This window comes from Nerophis ophidion, linkage group LG17, assembly GCF_033978795.1.
Source record: "Nerophis ophidion isolate RoL-2023_Sa linkage group LG17, RoL_Noph_v1.0, whole genome shotgun sequence".
NCBI classification, from domain to species: domain Eukaryota; kingdom Metazoa; phylum Chordata; class Actinopteri; order Syngnathiformes; family Syngnathidae; genus Nerophis; species Nerophis ophidion.
Window position 1 is genome coordinate 14,571,316 of NC_084627.1, and position 16,735 is coordinate 14,588,050.

Genomic DNA, 16,735 nt, shown 5'->3' on the forward strand with positions numbered 1-16,735 from the left:
ATTAAGTGTTTTTTTTCATCATTTATTCTCTACAAAAAACCTTCCGTAAAAGGAAAAAACAATGTACGATGGCATGACAGACAGAAATACCAATTTTTATATATATATATAGATTTATTTATTAAAGGTAAATTGAGCAAATTGGCTATTTCTGGCCATTTATTTAAGTGTGTATCAAACTGGTAGCCCTTCGCATAAATCAGTACCCAAGAAGTAGCTCTTGGTTTCAAAAAGGTTGGTGACCCCTGCTTTAGATGCATTTGAACGATTTCTATCTGTGTTGGCCCTGCGATGAGGTGGCGACTTGTCCATGGTGTACCCTGCCTTCCGCTCGATTGTAGCTGAGATAGGCGCCAGTGCCCCCGCGACCCCAAAAAAGGGAATAAGCGGTAGAATGGATGGATGGATGGATTTTCGAGAGTGGCGCATACGTCGTTAGAAATGATTAGTCACATTCTAAGTGGAGAAGGGAGCCACCCTGCGGCCAAAGTGTAAAACTGCAAGCAGTTTTCCTGCACCGGGGAGCTCATCCTCATCCTCCTCCTCCTCCTCATCCTCCTCCTCCTCCCCCCCTGCGGTGCTCGGCGGTGGCGACGAGCTGAGGTGATCCGAGCGCACCGAGGGGACGCTCAGCGGTGTCGGAGAGAGTAAACAAACAGGACATCGCATCGAAACACTCGCCGAGATGGGGAACCGGGGCATGGAGGATCTGATCCCCCTGGTGAACCGCATGCAGGATGCCTTTTCCGCCATCGGCCAGAACGCCAACCTTGACCTGCCTCAGATTGCGGTGGTGGGCGGACAGAGTGCTGGGAAGAGCTCGGTGCTGGAGAACTTCGTGGGGAGGTAAGTGGATTTCAAAAAATAATCATGCATTATGCCATTTAACACATTTGATCCCACCCTATATGCTCCCCATCCCCCTCTTCCTCTTCCCACTCCACCTCCTCTTCCTCTTGTTTCATTTATGCCAATGCAACATCCTTTAATTGCACACAGCAAACAGTGCATCTGTTATGGAACATCATTATTATAATATTATTATATTATTTGAAGGCAGTGTGCACCGAGCCAATATCATACGCTTGACTTTATGAAACATTGTGTTTCCGGGACTACAATTTTGTCGTGTTCAAGCTATTCCGCCTTCAAGCGGAAAAAACAAGGCAAACAAAAGGAAATATGCCATGTTGATGTGTTATGTTGACCTTGTAGCAAGAGAAAGGAAGTGAGGGAGAGTCCACCTGAGCTTTGAGTGAGCCCTTCCGGCTCAGCCCCTCCATCTGGCCTCCACCAGTGCTTGTGGCTTGAAGCTTAACCAGCAGGCAACAACACGACGCCTTTAATTACGGACATTAACAAAGAGCAATGCGTGCAATGTGCACGAATGAGGGCAATTTTTTGCCCAGAATCAGTGTACTCATGAGTTAACGTCAAGCTATCACGCAGCCACACAAATTGAACTAATCTCACTTTATAGGCGTAAATCCACTCCCTGCAGCAGATTATTTGATATTCTAATACATGTAAAGCTAGTTTAAGGCATAATCAGGCACATTTATCTGTGCGTTTGCCTGGAAGCGCAAGTGCCACAAGTGCTAATCCCTGTTTTAGCAAGCGGACTAGGTGAGTAACCCCGCATTAGTGTTTACATGTTGTGCACCTGCCACCTTTACTGAGTAAGGCAGGGGTAGGGAACCTATGGCTCTAGAGCAGGGGTAGGGAACCTATGGCTCTAGGGCAGGTGTAGGGAACCTGTGGCTCTGGAGCAGGGGTAGGGAACCTATGGCTCTAGGGCAGGGGTAGGGAACCTATGGCTCTAGAGCAGGGGTAGGGAACCTATGGCTCCAGGGCAAGGGTAGGGAAACTATGGCTCTAGGGCAGGGGTAGGGAACCTATGGCTCTAGGGCAGGGGTAGGGAACCTGTGGCTCTGGAGCAGGGGTAGGGAACCTATGGCTCTAGGGCAGGGGTAGGGAACCTATGGCTCTAGGGCAGGGGTAGGGAACCTATGGCTCTAGGGCAGGGGTAGGGAACCTATGGCTCTAGAGCAGGGGTAGGCAACCTATGGCTCTAGGGCAGGGGTAGGGAACCTATGGCTCTAGAGCAGGGGTAGGGAACCTATGGCTCTAGGGCAGGGGTAGGGAACCTATGGCTCTAGAGCAGGGGTAGGGAACCTATGGCTCTAGGGCAGGGGTAGGGAACCTATGGCTATAGGGCAGGGGTAGGGAACCTATGGCTCTAGGGCAGGGGTAGGGAGCCTATGGCTCTAGAGCAGGGGTAGGGAACCTATGGCTCTAGGGCAGGGGTAGGGAACCTATGGCTCTAGAGCAGGGGTAGGGAACCTATGGCTCTAGGGCAGGGGTAGGGAACCTGTGGCTCTAGAGCCAGATGTGGCTCTTTTGATGACTGCATCTGGCTCTCGGATAAATCTGAGCTGACTTTGCTTAACACGATAAGTAATGAATAATTCCACTTGTAATCACAGTGTTGAAAATAATGTTCAAAATATAAAACATTCTCATGCATTTTTAATCCATCCTTCCGTTTCCTACCGCACCTGTTCAAGAAGTTGCGTTAACGGTAAGAAGTTATTTATGTATTATTGGTTAGTGTGGGGCTTGCCCTCCTGGGGGTTCTTCAGACCACCAAGCACCGACCTGAGAGTCTGTTTCAGGGTTACAATATTGTTTTATTTTTCAATAAGTCTCTCAGTTGCTTTCCAGCAATTGTCTTTTTCTCTATCGTCCTTGCCCGTGCTCTGGCTCCAGCCCCAACCCCATCTCTCATCCTGGCTGCTGCTTATAACAGAGCGACAGGTGATTAGATAACAAGGCTCAGGTGGGCCATCTACGCACCTATCGCTGATTTCGAGGCTGATCGTGGCAACACCCCGCTTCGCTGCAGGCCCGCAGGCCACGCCCCCTCCACAGTTAGCTTTCGAATAACAATGTTATTACAAAGAACAAGAGACCTATTATACTCTAGAAATGTTGGTCTTACTTAAAAATGCACGCGTTTAGTTGTGTTCAGTGTTGAAAAAATATTATATGGTTCTTACGGAAATACATTTTGAAATATTTGGCTTCTTGGCTCTCTCTGCCAAAAAGGTTCCCGACCCCTGCTCTAGAGCCAGATGTGGCTCTTTTGATGACTGCATCTGGCTCTCGGATAAATCTGCGCTGACATTGCTTAACAGGATAAGTAATGAATAATTCCACTTGTAATCACTGTGTTAAAAACAACGTTCAAAATATAAAACATTCTCATGCATTTTTATGTTCAAGAAGTTGCGTTAATGGTAAGAAGTAATTTATTTATTATTGGTTAGTGTGGTGCTTGCCCTCCTAGGGGTTCTTCAGACCACCAAGAGCCTGTTTTAGGGTTTCATACTGTTTTATTTTATTTTTATCTCAGTTGCTTTACAGCAATTGTCTTTTTCTCTTTTGTCCTCACTCGCGCTCTGGCTCCAGCCCTAACCCCGTCTCTCCTCCTGGCTGCTGCTTATAACAGAGCGACAGGTGATTAGAAAAAAAGGCCCAGGTGGGCATTCTACGCACCTGTCGCTGATTTCGAGGCCGGTCCTGGCAACATCCTGCTTTGCTGCAAGCCCGTAGGGCACGCCCCCTCCTCAGTTAGCTTCAGAATAACAATGTTATTACAAAGAATAAGAGACCTATTATACTCTAGAAATGTTGGTCTTACTTAAAAATGCACGCGTTTAGTTGTGTTCAGTGTTGAAAAAATATTATATGACTCTTACGGAAATTCATTTTGAAATATTTGGCTTCTTGGCTCTCTCAGCCAAAAAGGTTCCCGACCCCTGCTCTAGAGCCAGATTTGGCTCTTTTGATGACTGCTTCTGGCTCTCGGATAAATCTGAGCTGACATTGCTTAACAGGATAAGTAATGAATAATTCCACTTGTAATCACAGTGTTAAAAACAACGTTCAAAATATAAAACATTCTCATGCATTTTTATGTTCAAGAAGTTGCGTTAATGGTAAGAAGTAATTTATTTATTATTGGTTAGTGTGGTGCTTGCCCTCCTAGGGGTTCTTCAGACCACCAAGAACCTGTTTTAGGGTTTCATATTGTTTTATTTTATTTTTATCTCAGTTGCTTTACAGCAATTGTCTTTTTCTCTTTCGTCCTCACTCGCGCTCTGGCTCCAGCCCCAACCCTGTCTCTCCTCCTGGCTGCTGCTTATAACAGAGCGACAGGTGATTAGAAAAAAAGGCCCAGGTGGGCCGTCTACGCACCTGTCGCTGATTTCGAGGCCGGTCCTGGCAACATCCTGCTTTGCTGCAAGCCCGCAGGCCACGCCCCCTCCTCAGTTAGCTTCAGAATAACAATGTTATTACAAAGAATAAGAGACTTATTATACTCTGGAAATGTTGGTCTTACTTAAAAATGCACGCGTTTAGTTGTGTTCAGTGTTAAAAAAAATATTATATGGCTCTTAGGGAAATACATTTTAAAATATTTGGCTTCTTGGCTCTCTCCGCCAAAAAGGTTCCCGACCCCTGGAGTAAGGGCTCCTCCAATATGAAAAAAGTGCATACAATTAGGGAATATTCTAACATTTTAATGGTGTAGCATCCTATTCAACATTCAGGGACGGCGTATCTCCACCTTGAGTATCTTATGGATAATTGCATGTCTTCGTCCACATCCTTGTGTGCTGTTGACATGGCAACAACAGCTTCTGCTGAATTACGCCACATCTCCAAGGGAGCTGGCGAAGGAGGGTGATTGTGAAACACTTTGCTACAGACCTGGGCAAATTAAGGCCTGGGGGCCACATGCGGCCCGTTAAGCTTTTCAATCTGGCCCGCTAGGCATTCCCAAATAATTTTTTTAGATCTTTAAGATGGAAACTGTAGCTGCCATTATGATGTGCAGTGATGTTTTCTAATGACCGCGAGTCTTGAACTGTACAAAGTATTTCAATGGTTGGAATCTGTGCTTTTGCATGATATACTAGTTACTATAGAAATCTAATTAGTTACTATGGTAATCCAGTGGTTCTCAACCTTTTTACAGTGATTCACCCCCTGTAAACATTTTTTTTTTAAATCAAGTACCCCCTAATCAGAACAAAGCATATTTGGTTGAAAAATGGGATAAAGAAGTAAAATACAGCACTATGTCATCAGTTTGTGATTTATTAAATTGTATAACAGTGCAAAATATTGCTCATTTGTAGTGGTCTTTCTTGAACTGTTTGGAAAAAAAGATATAAAAATAAGTAAAAACTTGTTGAAAAATAAACCCGTGATTCACTTATAAATAAATATTTCTACAAATAGAAGTCATCAACTTAAAGTGCCCTCTTTGGGGATTAGAATAGAGATCCATCTGGATTCATGAACTTAATTCTTAACATTTCTTCACAAAACAGAAATCTTTAACATCAATATTTATGGAACATGTCCACAAAAAATCTGTCAACACTGAATATTGCATTGTTGTATTTTTTTTCACAGATTATGAACTTACATTCATATTTTGTTGAAGTATTATTCAATAAATATATTTATAAAGGATTTTTGGATTGCTGCTATTTTCAGAATATTTCAAAAAAATCTCACGTACCCCTTGGCATACCTTCAAGTACCCCCAAGGGTATGCATACCCCCATTTGAAAACCACTGTCCTAAGGGAGCTGGCAAAGGAGGGTGATTGTGAAACACTTTACTACAGACCTGGGCAAATTAAGGCCCTGTGGCCACATATGTGGCCCGTTAAGCTCTTCAATCTGGCCCGCCAGGCATTCCCAAATAATTTTTTTAGATCTTTAACCTTCCTCTTGTGTTAGCTTTCTGTCACCATCTCTTATGTTAACGGGTCGGTTTTGACCCATGTCTTAAATCAGCTGTAAAATACACTAAAAACAATTATCTATCATCCAATTTGTTTGTCATCTCTTGGTTACCTCGTTAGGCTTCCTTATCCTTGAAAATATTGGTTTTAATATTTTTGGTTTGGGTCATTGGGCCTTTTTTTGTCGATTTCAATTTTTAAAAATGGTAAAACGAACCTCAAGAGAATCATAAAAATAAAAAAAAGGTTGTTGTGTTACCTAACTATTACTAAGGGGTATTAGAACACATCTCTTAAATAAATGTGTTTTATTTATTTTTTCATTTTGAGAATTTTAACTCTAGTAACATCTATGGTGTTACGGGTCAATTTCGACCCATATATATTTACTTGAAGAAAAAGGCTAAAACGTATTTTTTTCAGCAACAGAAATCCAAGATCAAACAAACAACAACCAACAACCAATCAAGCAAATGAAACCAAGAGAAATAGATTACTAGTTCCAAAACTAATAAAAAAACAAAATCAGAGTGGCAAAAAGTTACACTTTTAGTGACCGTCTTTTGTTTGTTTTTGTACAGGATAACAAGGTAAAATGAGAATCCTCTAAAGCTCACATGATTGGGAGAGGAGCTGGCTGACAGTGTGTTCAGTTTTGGCTCTTATCATTGCTTTATCATCTTATTTTTATAACTGGGTCGAAACCGACCCTAACAACACCAAGGGCATAATTTCTACCAGAGCATTTTATAATTTAGTGAAAAAAATTAAAATGTTTTATTTTGTTGACAAAGAGGTTCCTGACAAAGTCAAAAAGCTTTGATGCAAAAAAATAAATGTATGTGGTGTTTTTATGCATTTAAAAACTAAAACGAAGGTTAAGATGGAAACTGTAGTTGCCATTATTTTGTGCAGTGATGTTTTCAAATGACCATAAGTCTTGAACTATACAAAGCATTTCAATAGTTGGAATCTGTGCTTTTTCCACCTACTTGGTGGCGTAGTTGTTAGAGTGTTCGCCCTGAGATCGGTAGGTCGTGAGTTCAAACCCCGGCTGAGTCATACCAAAGACTATAAAAAAAAAATGGGACCCGTTGCCTTCTGCTTGGCACTCAGCATCAAGGATTGGAATTGGGGGTTAAATCACTATAAATGATTCCCGGGCGTGGCACCGCTGCTGCACACTGCTCCCTTTACTTCCCAGGGGGTGATCAAGGGGATGGGTCCAATGCAGGGGACACATTTCACCACACCTAATGTGTGTGTGACAATCATTGGTACTTTAACTTTTGCATGATATACTAGTTACTATAGAAATCTAATTAGTTACTATGGTAAGCTAAGTCAGTGGTTCTCAAATGGAGGTACGCGTACCCCTGGGGGTATTTGAAGGTATGCCAAGGGGTACGTGAGATTTTTAAAAAATATTCTAAAAATAGCAACGATTCAAAAATCCTTTATAAATATATTCATTGAATAATACTTCAACAAAGTATAAATGTAATAAACTGTGAAAAGAAATGCAACAATGCAATATTCAGTGTTGACAGCTAGATTTTTTGTGGACATGTTCCATAAATATGGATGTTAAAGATTTCTTTTTTTGTGAAGAAATGTTTAGAATTAAGTTCATGAATCCAGACGGATCTCTATTACAATCCCCAAAGAGGGCACTTTAAGTTGATGACTTCTATGTGTAGAAATCTTTATTCATAATTGAATCACTTGTCATTTTTCAACAAGTTTTTAGTTATTTTTATATATTTTTTTCCAAATAGTTCAAGAAAGACCACTACAAATGAGCAATATTTTGCACTGTTATACAATTTAATAGATCAGAAATTGATGACATAGTGCCATATTTTACTTCTTTATCTCTTTTTTTCAACCAAAAATGCTTTGCTCGGATTAGGGGGTACTTGAATTAAAAAAATGTTCACAGAGGGTACATCACTGAAAAAAGGTTGAGAACCACTGATCTAAGTCACAGCAGCTGAGATGAGGCACCAAGCAGTGTGGGTGGGGAGCGTTTCCACAGAGCGGCCAGCCTGAAACGCGGGTGTCAGGGACGGACCAGGAAGGCGATTTTTACAAAAAATGTCTAAAGTTTAGTGATAGATCAGATGTATCAAATTGTAGGTGTTTTTTTTTTTTACCCATCGCGTTCATATTTTGCTGTGTTTGTTGCATTTTTGTTGCGTTTTGCTTGATTGTAAAAGATGTCGATCGAGAGGAGGTGTGACGTTCATATGTTGTCTATATTCAGTGTTTTATCGTTCATAGTTAATATTGTAAATCCCACATTCTTTGCTTTCATGTACATTCTGGGTGTAAAAAACGTAAATTCCATTCTGTTTTTAAGGCGGTCTGTGATAATGGTTTTAGCATTCAATCAGACATTATTGTGAGGTTTTGTATTAGTGTCCCTAAAAATAAGATATACTGGCCCTCAGACTGATTTTTTTCCCCCGAGTCAAAATAATTGCCCAGTCCTGCTTTACTATATAGTATAGCACAACAAATTGAGCTGTATATGAGGCAGACATCTTGCTGCGCGGTGATGTTGTGCATCAATGTGCGTGTGCTCTCTGTTGTGCTTTTTGTGTGTGTGCCAATTGTTTGCGCATTGGCGTTATCAGCCTGCAAACCAACATGTTCGTCTCTAAGGCAGCACCACTCCAAACAGATAGCAAATGCATTCTGCCTGATTAGGGCGGTTTAACGACACCTGTTTTTTTTTGTTTTTGTTTTTTTGGCTCTGTTCCTGCTGTCCATCCTGCACCTTCCAGTCAGCACAATCAATACAGAAAGCTGATAGGAGACTCACATCATGCGCATAATGGCAGTGAGGTGCTTATATCATGTAATAAGATCCTGTATCAAAACTTATTCCTTTCTTGTATTTAAATTAGTTTGTTATTTGATCGTTAAAAATGTGACGCAGAAATTAAGACATTTTATATGTGCCATCAACATGTCGTTTTGTGTGTCTGTAACTTTAATGCTAATCAGCTGTGTTTGTGCACACCTGTCTTCCACAGAGTGTGTGACTCCAAGTAGCACCGTTGTGCACTTTATCTTTATCCACGTTTACATGAATAATACAGTGATTTTGAATATTTTCATTCTTGATAGCAATATGCACCTTTACACTCGTTTATTTTAACATAATAATGCTGAGCCAATCAGTGGCCTCGATACTTATTATTGCACTCTGGTTGGTTTGGTCTCATCCAGTGGCTAATACTGCTGTAGTATTGAATTTTTTTATTACATTTAGCCATTTTTATTCTTTAAAAATGCTTAGTTTAGAGCAGTGCTTTTCAATTATTTTCTGGTACTCTCTGCGGCGACTATTAATGGTAGGGGTGTGGGAAAAAATCGATTCAAATTTGAATCGCGATTCTCACGTTGTGCGATTCAGAATCGATTCTCATTTTATTTTAAATCGATTTTTATTTTTTTTGATTCATTTATTTTTATTTTATCAATCCAACAAAACAATACACAGCAATACCATAACAATGCAATCCAATTCCAAAACCAAACCTGACCCAGCAACACTCAGAACTGCAATAAACAGAACAATTGAGGAGACACAAACACGACACAGAACAAACCAAAAGTAGTGAAACACAAATGAATATTATCAACAACAGTATCAATATTAGTTATAATTTCAGCATAGCAGTGATTGAAAATCCCTCATTGAAATTATCATTAGACAGTTATAAAAATTTTAAAAAAGAACAATAGTGTCACAGTGGCTTACACTTGCATCGCATCTCATAAGCTTGACAACACACTGTGTCCAATGTTTTCACAAAAATAAAATATGTCATATGTTTGGTTCGTTTAATAGTTAAAACAAATTTACATTATTGCAATCAGTTGATAAAACATTGTCCTTTACAATTATAATAGCTTTTTAAAAATAATCTACTACTCTGCTAGCATGTCAGCAGACTGGGGTAGATCCTGCTGAAATCCTATGTATTGAATGAATACAGAATCGTTTTGAATCGGAAAAATATCGTTTTTGAATCAAGAATCGCGTTGAATCGAAAAAAATCGATTTATAATCGAATCGTGACCCCAAGAATCGATATTGAATCGAATCGTGGGACACCCAAAGATTCGCAGCCCTAATAAATGGTATAATTTGTCTGAAAGGTTGTAAGTACGCCTCTGCATAGCAGTGCGACCTTATTACCATTAAATAAAACAGGGTCCTGGAACCTTTCGGGCTGAGAGAGCCATGAAAGTCAAATATTTTTAAAAATGTATTTCCGTGAGAGCCATATAATATTTTTTAACACTGAATACAACTAAATGCGTGCATTTTTAAGTAAGTAACATTTTTCGAGTATATTAAGTCTCTTATCATTTTTAATAACATTGTTATTCTGAAGCTAACCAATAATGAATATAATACTTCTTACCATTATTGCGACTTCTCGAAAAAGTGCGTTGGAAAAACGGATGGATGGATTAAAATGCATGAGAATGTTTTATATTTTTAACGTTATTTTTAGCACTGTGATTACCAGCGGAATTATTCATTACTTATCGTGTTAAGCAATGTCAGCTAAGATTTATCTGAGAGCCAGATGCAGTCATCAAAAGAGCCACATCTGGCTCGCGAGCCATTGGTTCCCTAGCCCTGAAATAAAACATAACACTAAAAGAAAAATAAACAACAAAATTGTTATAAGCACACCTCTGCATAATATTGTATCCTTACTCAGTAGCCTAGTGGTTGGAGTGTCCGCCCTGAGATAGGTAGGTTGAGAGTTCAAACCCCGGCCGAGTCATACTAAAGACTATAAAAGTGTGACCCATTACCTCCCTGCTTGGCACTCAGCATTAAATGTTAGAATTGGGGGTTATATTACTCGGGATCCCCCGGGAAGAGCTAGACGAAGTGGCTGGGGAGAGGGAAGTCTGGGCTTCCCTGCTTAGGCTGCTTCCCCCGCGACCCGACCTCGGATTAGCGGAAGAAGATGGATGGATTACCAAAAATGATTCCCCGGCGTGGCCACCGCTGCTCCCCACTGATCCCCTCACCTCCCAAGGGGTGATCATGTTTGATGGGTCAAATGCATAGAAAAATTTCGCCATACCTAGTTTGTGTGACAATCATTGGTACTTTAACTTAACTTATTAATGTTAAATAAAGCAAAAAAAAAAAAAAAAAGAAATACAAATCAACACACAACACAGAACAACATTATTAACAATGTTTTGTAGTCTGTAACCAAAAATATTTAAAGTACATCAATTTGCCTTAACTGAATTTTTTGACCTACTTTCATAATGAAAAATTTACTTAGATAAGTTCAATAAATAATTATAAGTTAAAATTGATCAGCAACATTGACTCAGGAGCACAACAAATAAACACTTTAACTTACAAAACAAAAATGAATAAAACAATATTCCATCCATCCATTTTCTACCGCTTATTCCCTTTCGGGGTTGCGGGGGGCGCTGGCGCCTATCTCAGCTACAATCGGGCGGAAGGCAGGGTACACCCTGGACAAGTCGCCACCTCATCGCAGGGCCAATATTGCAGAATTATTTTTTTTCTCATCAAAATGACCAAGTCAAGATGAATGGCTACAATGAGCACGTTTTGTAGTGCACAGCTTTTCGAAGCAGGGCTTGAAGCATGACATTGCATGATACTGATAAAGCATGTTGGGCATATGGCATCAAACTTCGAAGCGTAATGTGACGACGGACGACTGTACATGTTAACTCTGTGCTCGTCCGGCATAATACAACAACGTAACACAAACGTAAACAACACTAACGTTATACTCGTATTTGAAAGGAGGAAAATAACATGATCAACATGTCTGTACTGGAGCCGATTGTTCTCATGTTAGATAATTCCAGGATTAATTTTAGGATGTGTAGCAAAGCCTGTTTTTTTTTTTTTTTTTACCCAAAGTGGTTGGGTGTATACACAGTGGGTCATGTCCATGGAGTAAGCAGTTTTCAAACGCCTTTTCTTCCAACAAGTATGGAAGAAAATGGATTTTCCTCACGTTCGTTACTCATAAAAAGGTTATCGGAACACATATTACTGCTATAAAAAGTCAATTTTGCATAATAGCCACACGTTTGCAGCCAATGGAGCGCAGGAATGACTTATAACTGGCTGTCATGGCTCTTCCCACCCCCACACGGAGATTACATCTACACTATGAGACACTGCCTGAGCTTTCACATATTATGTAACGAGTGGCGGCCTGAAGCATTGTGATGAATTATAACAAGCTCCGCTCGTGGGAAGGAGGCAACAACAGTCAAACAGTAACCATCGCCAAAGAAGACACTTTATTGTCATTTTTAGGATTATTATTCAAACCCTCCTGTTGCAGCATTGTAATTTCAGTTTTTTTTGACAGTGTCAAAATGTGATAAACAGTATTAAACCATGAGAAAGTGTGGACAGAAGAGGAGAGCATTCATTCGGTTGCAGAGGATTAACTCTAATCCCTCTTTCTATCTTCCTGCAATGGCTGGGCTTTAATCTGCACATCCACCATGAAGCAACCTGCCTTTTCATTGGCTCCACGGACGGGAGTTCACACGCTTTGCATTATGTTGCAAGTCGGCTACCTCAGGCACACCTGCACCATCCAATATGATCCAATACCGTTGCGATCCGCTGCTCAGATCTACACTACTAATTTTTCCATTTTGTATATTTCTCCGACTCCTTATTTCCTGTTTGCTTTGTCACCATGGTCACTCATCAGTCCACCTGCTAGTCTCGCCCCGCACACCTGCTACTAATTATCACCCTCCTATTTAAGCCAGTCTTCTCTGTTCATTCGGTCTGGGTTCATAATTTGCTCTCATGCAACAAGTGACGACTGCTACTTTTTCTACGTTTATTCTCGCTAGCTCATATGCTAAGCCACCTGCCTTTTCCTAGCTCACATGCTAATTGTTTTTGTTTTTACATGTTTGTGCTTTCATGCCAAGTTTAGTTTTCTGTTTGTATTTCCTAGTTTTCATACTAGCGTTTTGGTTTGCCTTTTTATTAGCTCCAGTATTTCTGTTCAGAGCTCTCTTTTTGTTAAATAAATATTTTAAGATCTTACCTTTGTTGTGTTCACGTCAACGCATCCTCGAGGGAATCGAACCCGGCACCACAATGCCCACCAGTCCTTACAAATACAAAAGATTGGTGCTGGGAAAGTTTTATGCAAAAATGTAACCCAACGTCAACTAAAATAACTACCGTATTTTCCGGACCAAAGGGCCCACCGGATTATAAGGTGCATTGCCGATGAATGGTGAATTTTTTATCTTTCTTCATACATAAGGTGCACCAGAGTATAGGGCGCATTAAATATCTGTGTTAGCCCTGCGATGAGGTGGCGACTTGTCCAGGGTGTACCCCGCTTTCCGCCCAAATGCAGCTGAGATAGACTCCAGCACCCCCCGTGAACCCGAATGGTACAAGCGGTGGGAAATGGATGGATGGACTCAGAGTATAAACACTTTTTAGACTACTCTCTGATGAGGCAACACACTGGAGTTTATACACTTGTCAGAGTTAGTCGTTGACGAACCCCAAAATGCAGAGACAGAGGCAGGCATTAAACAGGAGAACATGATTTAATTTAAAACACTAAGAAAAACAACAAAAAAAGGGTACAAACAAAAAGCGCGCACGTGGGCGGATAACAAACAAAAAGTGCAAGCATGGAATTTAGAAAATAAACAGAGCTTAGCATGTAAGCTAGCAAACACAAAAAAGGCCTAGCATGGAAGCTAGCAGGTCTCAAGCAGAAAAACAGAAGTTGTACATGAAATATGAAAACAAACTTGGAAGCAGGGAACAAAAAACAGTAAGCTACAAACATCTAACGAAATATAGCTTACCGCCACACTGCAAAGATACGACACGACAAGAGCGACAAGAAGTGACATCGACAAGACAATCCAATATTTAAGCACTGACTGGAAGACAAAGCAGGTACAAATAGGAGCGGGCTGATTGACACCAGGTGTGGCCAGGTGCCAATCAGCCGCAGCTGAGGGGAAAACAGCGCACAGGGGAAAAAAACAGGAAACAGACAAAATAAGAGCGCTGACAGGAACCAAAAACAGGAAATACTAAACACACACAGAGGAAAAACTAAAACACAAACAAACTGTCAGTGGCAAGCCTGACAACACTACTGCCATATAATGTTGTGGAATTGCAATTGCATGTAAAGTCCACTCTATTATACTTGCAAATGAGACTCAGAAGTGAAACAATACAAGAAAAAAATGTTAAGTAAAAAATATTTTTATTATTAAACGAATTAACATTTATTGACACATATAAGTGCTGAACATTTTGTACTGTTGAGTATCAATCCCCAGTTACCAATCCCTAACCACCATAATATGTTATGTAGACCACATGTAAGTGTTTTGAATGTCGGAAAAAAATAACAACATGACCACTTGGCCTTGTGGTTAGAGTGTCCACCCTGAGATCGGTAGGTCGTGAGTTCAAACCCCGGCTGAATCATACCAAAGACTATAAAAATGGGACCCATTACCTTTCAGCATCACGGGCTGGAATTGGGGGTTAAATCACCAAAAATGATTCATGGGCGCAGCCCAAGCTGCTCCTCTCACCTCCCAGAGGGTGATGGATCAAATGCAGAGAATAATTTCGCCACACCTAGTGTGTGTGTGACAATCAAGGGTACTTTAACTTTTTAAGTAAATTAATTATTCATGATATAGTGGTTGTAGTTTGCAATGATGACCTGCACTGCATCATGCCGAATGATGGTTTTTTTTTTGTAAAATGGAACCTTTTCAATGACAAACGCCTCTGAAATTGCATGACTATGGGATTTAAGCTTAAATTCCTTAAGAAAGTTTCACAAGGCACTTGTACTCAAAGTTAAATAATGCCTATATTTGTTCATGTGACTACTTTCTACACTTGTTTGGCAAGTAGTAACCTCCTGAGAAACCAGGGCCCTCTGCAGTGGACATTTGTGTGATGCATAACAGCGCAAGATCATCCATCCATCCATTTTCTACCACTTTTCCCTTTTGGGGTCAAACTCTGACAAGGAGAAGATGGACTAAAACAAATGTCCACTGCACTTGACACTGCGTTTCAGGTGGATTGCGCCAGAAGTCCATCCATCCCTTTGTGGTTGTGGGGGGCGCTGGTGCCTATCTCAGCTACAATCGGGAGGAAGGCGGTGTACAACCTGGACAAGTCGCCACCTCATTGCGACAGAAGTAGTCCTCAAAATATTGCAAATATAAAATTTAAGGTTTTAGGATGGTCGCAGCTTGAACCTACAACAGATTTGTTTTCCCATCCTTTTATACTTTGGTGTACTTGGATGGTCTTTGATTTAAAGTTTTTGGGGATGATGATTAAGACCTGGGCAGCACGGTGGTCAAGGGGTTAGTGCATGTGCCTCACAATACAAAGGTCCTGAGTAGTGCTGGGTTTGATCCCACGCTCGGGATCTTTCTGTGTGGAGTTTGCATGTTCTCCCCGTGACTGCGTGGGTTCTCTCCGGATACTCCGGCTTCCTCCCACTTCCAAAAACATGCACCTGGGGATAGGTTGATTGGCAACACTAAATTGGCCCTAGTGTGTGAATGTGAGTGTGAATGTTGTCTGTCTATCTGTGGCGACTTGTCCAGGGTGTTCCCTGCCTTCCGTCCGAATGCAGCTGAGATAGGCGCCAGCACCCCTCAAGACTCCAAAAGGGACAAGAGGTAGAAAATGCATGGATGGATGAATGAAGACCTGAGGTCAGCAGCACCTGTCCCCCTTTAAAATCGCGTGTTGTTAGTAAAAGGCATTCAAAGCGTTTTTTAAATGACTCTTGGCACTGTCGCATACTGCTTCAAATGGGCACACACACACACACACACACACACACACACACACACACACACACACACACACACACACACACACACACACACACACACACACACACACAGTGTTATGCAAGGTTATGCAAGAAACTACCGTAAATGCAGCGCGTTGTTATCTGGAACATAAGGTTATAGTAAAGATGCACATAAGGATGCTACACATCAGTGAGTTTGAATTGTCATGTCAGCTGGTGGAGACACACTCACGCTCCGTCCTAATGTTACATAATAAACAAAAGCCTGCCGGGGTACTGGGACTATGCTGCTCATAAGAGCAAATATGTAAACAATCCACATGAACACCATGAGACATTATCAGTAAAAAAAAAAATGCTCATAGTGTCTTACTGTGTGTTTGCAGAGATTTCCTTCCACGTGGTTCTGGCATCGTGACTCGTCGACCTTTGGTCCTGCAACTGATGAACTGTCCCACAGGTGAGAACCAAATGCAAATCTAAAAAGAACCACCTCTTTTTTTTTGCTTTAAATTGTACTTCAAAGCAGTACATTTTCGCCCTAAATGTAAAAAGCTATAGTCTTGTCCAGGGGTTCCCAATTTTATATATATATATATATATATATATATATATATATATATATATATATATATATATATATATATATATACACACAAGGCCTCTTTTAGAAAACCGGCCTTGCAGAATTCTACAGAACTCAGCAAGCACATTTAGAACTTCAAAGACAATACTGTTGAATAACATGGCAAATTATTTCATCCAGCACGCCTTACAACAGTGGTAATAAAAGATGCAACCAATGCTTAAAAGAGAAACTGTTTATTATATATCATCCAGACCTGTCATCCCTCAACAAGCGCAGTGAAATCATATGAACATGCCGTCACAGACGGAAACACCTCCTAGGTAACACAGGAGCCAATCGCCACGCCCCTACGCCTGCCTGTACCCACCCACTCTGTGCCCTATATAAACCATTGTATGTGAATGCTTCCAT

At 40.8% G+C, this 16,735-nt stretch overlaps 1 protein-coding gene across 11 annotated transcripts in view; it reads left to right on the top strand.

Annotated features, from left to right (window-relative positions):
• Positions 1-550: 550 nt before the first annotated feature.
• Positions 551-16,735, top strand: part of dnm1a (dynamin 1a) — a 102,531-nt gene continuing 86,346 nt past the window's right edge. For 7 of the 11 annotated variants that reach the window (XM_061876365.1, XM_061876363.1, XM_061876368.1 and 4 more), the window contains exons 1-2: positions 552-846; positions 16,122-16,195. In XM_061876365.1, the coding sequence (XP_061732349.1) occupies positions 686-846; positions 16,122-16,195 (235 nt within the window). In that variant the 5' untranslated portion in view covers positions 552-685. Of the gene's footprint in view, positions 847-16,121; positions 16,196-16,735 lie in introns of all 11 variants that reach the window. The other 4 variants (XM_061876364.1, XM_061876369.1, XM_061876367.1 and 1 more) reach the window with 1 other exon arrangement.